This window comes from Aptenodytes forsteri, unplaced genomic scaffold (genome assembly GCF_000699145.1).
Source record: "Aptenodytes forsteri isolate BGI_AS27 unplaced genomic scaffold, ASM69914v1 Scaffold26, whole genome shotgun sequence".
Lineage (NCBI taxonomy): Eukaryota > Metazoa > Chordata > Aves > Sphenisciformes > Spheniscidae > Aptenodytes > Aptenodytes forsteri.
In genome coordinates this window covers 1,507,052-1,510,840 of record NW_008794125.1, presented here as the reverse complement: position 1 = coordinate 1,510,840, position 3,789 = coordinate 1,507,052, and the positions used below count along the sequence as shown (strand labels likewise).

Here is a 3,789-nt window from a genome sequence, read left to right as displayed (position 1 = left end):
TGCATGGGGTTGTTGTGGCCGAAGTGCAGGACCCGGCACTGAGCCTTGTTGAACCTCATACAATTGGCCTCAGCCCATTGATCCAGCCTGTCCAGGTCCCTCTGCAGAGCCTTCCTACCCTCGAGCAGATCAACACTCCCGCCCAACTTGGTGTCGTCTGCAAACTTACTGAGGGTGCAATCCATCATCCGCTGGTCTAGAGAGCCGGGCAGGCTCTCGGGGGGTCATCAAGTTTCTGGGCAACGATCTGCGCTTGTTGTAGGCAACAGTGCTATTGGGTTTGGTGCCAGGCGGAGGTACACCTTCCGGGGACAGCCAGAGGCCGCAGCCGGACGGAGAGCTGCCATCGGGCCTCATCCTGACAGCACCTTTCAACCTGGGCACCAGCCTAGGTCTGCCCCCGCAGCCTCCAGCCTAGGCCTCACCTGGTTGCGGTCCAAGCCTTTGGCCACCTTGGCGTTGTGGTCGCAGAGCTCGGCCAGGGGCCTGCCGGCCAGCGCGTACTGCTTGGCGGTGTGCACGAACCAGTCCATGCTGCCGCTCTCCACGTCCGTCTCGAAGACGCTGAGGGCGCTGGAGGAGGAGATGTACTCGAACTGCTCCGTGGGGTCCAGCTTGCGCTTGAAGAAGATGGGGTGACGCCGGTCCCCGATGTAGGGCTTGCGGTTGGAGTCGGAGGAGATGAGGCTCTCTTTGGCGGCGAAGGCCAGGTCTCCGTAGAGGCTGTAGCACAGCCCCTCGGGGTTGGCCCGGTCGATGGGCTGGCTGGCGTCCTTGAAGATGTGCTGGTAGAGGGTGCTGTCCTTGGAGCCCGACAGGAGGAAATAGGGGTCGTGGAGGTGACGCCACACAATGCCCGTGGTGACGTCCTTGTGCTCCTCAAACATGGCGGAGGGGATGAAGGGACGCCGTACGTCCCAGACGTAGATGTTGTGGTCCACCATCATGGAGCAGGTGGCGATGTGGTGCTTGCACTCCGGGCGCCACTTCACCCGGGCCACGGAGGCGATGGTCTGCACGCAGTAAATCTCCTTCGCCCGCGTGGTGTTCATGTCCCACACCTTCACCATCTTATCCCGGCCGCCTGTTGCCAGCCAGCCCCTGGGAGAAGGATGGAAAAAGACGGTGAGACGCCAGCTCGGGCCAGGATCCGCGCCCGTTCACCTCTCCTTCCCCGCCCCGGCACAGAAACGCTCACAACACAGATGTGACCGTGTCCACGCCAAGTGGAGGCAGCCGGGCCGCAATTGCATCCTCCCACGTGCTACCCTAACGCCTCCACTCTCCAATAACCAGGTCAGGCAACGCCCCCCTCCTTCCCACTCCCGTTTAAGGCCCTGCATCTTTAGACCCACGCTCATCTGAAGGGCTCCCAGACAGACCAGCTCCCCCCCACCCCTGGTTTCCACTTGCCAGGGACAGCAGAGAGGAAAAAGGCCAGTTTGAACCTATTTCAGTGAATTATTTTGAACCTAATTAACCTTATTTTGAACCTAAGCTCGTGCGGAGTTGCAGCGCTGCCTGGCAGGGAGCGAGGGAGGGACCCGCACACCACAACAACTGTTTCCAGACGCACCCCGACCGCCCCCGGGGAAAGGCAGGAGGGAAACGTGATCAAACAGAAGCAAGCCACGTCCCCGAGCAGCCACGCAGCCTGTTCCCGGGCTGAGCACTGGAGCGAGAGGCCGCCCTGACACGAGGGGCAAGAGAGCAGCTTGCTGTACCCCGCCATTAGCAATCCAGTGCCTCAGGATCCCCCGACTTGTCAAAAAACAAACCCAAAACACCTCAACACACCCCCAAATCCTCAAAGTAATAATTGCTCCCACCTTCCCAGCCCCTGACACAAGGGGCCAGGGTATCAGAGACCCTGCTTTCCCCCCCGGTAAGGTTCCAGCCCCGGTTTTAGGGCCTCCCTCGTCTCTGCCGAGGCCGGGCAGCTGGCAGGGTCCGGCCCCGCACACACCTGTCCTCCGGGTGCCAGTCACAGCAGAAGACGGGCCCGTTGTGGGCCGTGAACATCCTCTCGTAGCGGTCCGGCCGGCGGATGTCCCACAGCTGCACGTTCCCGTTCTCAAAGGTGGCGGCGAAGGTGAAGTAGTCCCGGATGCTGAACTGGACGTCACGCACGCTCTCCGACTGGCCTGAGCGGGGACAGGAGTTGAGAGCCGGTGGGACAGAGCTCAGCAAAGCTAAAAACCCCACGGGAAGAGCCGTGGGGGTTCCCACCCAGAGAGAAGGGGAAGCGGGGAGTGATGCGGCCACCTTCCACCTCCCGTGCAGGCTCAGCCCGCCGCCGAGCAGCCAAAAAAAAAGCAGCAAAATGCCTCTCAGCTCCCTCCCTGCCTGCTCCAGACATCGCGCCCTGAGCAAACCCTCCTCCCAGGCACGGGGAAAGGGCAAAGCCCCCAACCTCTGCCTCTCGCCAGGGTAGCGGGGCAAGCAACAGCCCGCGTTCGTACCAGAGAAGGTGCTGACAGAGTCCTTCTTGCGCAGGTCGAAGCATTTCATGTAGCCATCCTGGGAGCCGCTGAGGAGCATGTAGACCTCGGTGGGGTGGAAGCAGACCTTGTTGACGGTGCGCTTGTGCTCAGTGAAGAGCTGGTCCTGCTTGTTGCGGGACGGCTTGCCCAGGTTCCAGGTGACGACCACGCCGTTGGTGGCGGCGGTGGCCAGCAGGTTCTCGTCCATCTGGTGCCACACCACGTCCGCGCAGCTGAAGTTCAAGGAGGGTTTGCGGCCGACGCGGAGGTTCAGCTTCTCCACAAATTGGTCCTCCTCGATGGAGTAGATCTTGAAGATGTTGCGGCCGGCCACCACCACCTGGGCGGCATCGCGGCACACGCTGATGGCATTGGCAGGGGCATCCAGGTGGCAGAACATGGTCCGTCCCGTGAGGGCATTGCCCCCCAAGGCGGTGGTGACCCTGGCCATTTTCTCCATGGCCGTCCGCGGGGCGCACTCCCCTCTCCAGGAGCAGGCTCGGAGGCTCGCGTCCCCGCAGGCTGCATTCACGCTCGCGCGGCCGCCCTGCTCCACCTCAGCCAGAGCTGGGAAGGAACAGGCTCGGCTCCCGCAGCTCCTGGCAGGCCCAGGTGGCTTCGACCACAGCTTTTCGTGGCCACATCAACGGGCCGCGGAGGTGAGAGGCTACAGCCCAGTCGCTACCTGAGGGGAGAGAGATACAGCCCCACGCCGGGCTTCTCCTCCTGCTGCCGTCTGTAATTCCCTCTCAGGGAGTTCTTGAAAACGTTTTCTGTGTTTCTTGTTCCCTCCTCAGTTCAAGCCCCCGAGATGCTCCGCTGATGAGAGCGGCTGTTGGTGACGCTACGAGAGGTCGACTACAGCGACGTGGACTGAGGCGAGCAGCGTCTCCAGCAAGAGGTTGGGTGAAACGAGGCCGCAGTCATCTCCACGGGGCACTCCCCGTGCCCCAGATCCCTGCAAGCACCACAGGCAGGGGTTCACTCTGCTTCTCTAGTTGGGGGGGGGAGAGGGGGGGGGCGCCCCCCCCCCCCCCCCACCAGGCAGAGAAACTGCTCTTCCCAACCCTGTCCCAGGCCAGGGTGCCAGGGCCTGGCAGCTACTCTGGGAGAACCCTGGGGCCAACAAGGCTGCCTGGGGGTTGCAGGGTCCCTGGGGGCACCCACAGGCCGGCTCCCCCTGAGCCAGGCCCTCCTGCTACTACACCCTTCCCTCGCCAGGAGCCCCAGCCCCCCTCACACCCCACATTCCCTCCTCCTCAGGGCCCGCTCCTGACCCACAGACCCCTCAGGGCCTCCTCAGAGC

At 63.0% G+C, this 3,789-nt stretch overlaps 1 protein-coding gene across 1 annotated transcript in view; it reads right to left on the bottom strand.

The window, feature by feature from the left end:
- WDR24 (WD repeat domain 24) overlaps window positions 1-3,436 on the bottom strand; it is a 9,699-nt gene extending 6,263 nt beyond the window's left edge. Inside the window, exons 1-3 of the mRNA XM_019471540.1 lie at window positions 2,463-3,436; window positions 1,967-2,144; window positions 426-1,101 (exon numbers count right to left, since the gene is read on the bottom strand). Of these exons, the coding sequence (XP_019327085.1) occupies window positions 426-1,101; window positions 1,967-2,144; window positions 2,463-2,943 (1,335 nt within the window). The 5' untranslated portion in view covers window positions 2,944-3,436. The remainder of the gene's footprint in view (window positions 1-425; window positions 1,102-1,966; window positions 2,145-2,462) is intronic.
- Between the last annotated feature and the right edge of the window lie 353 nt (window positions 3,437-3,789).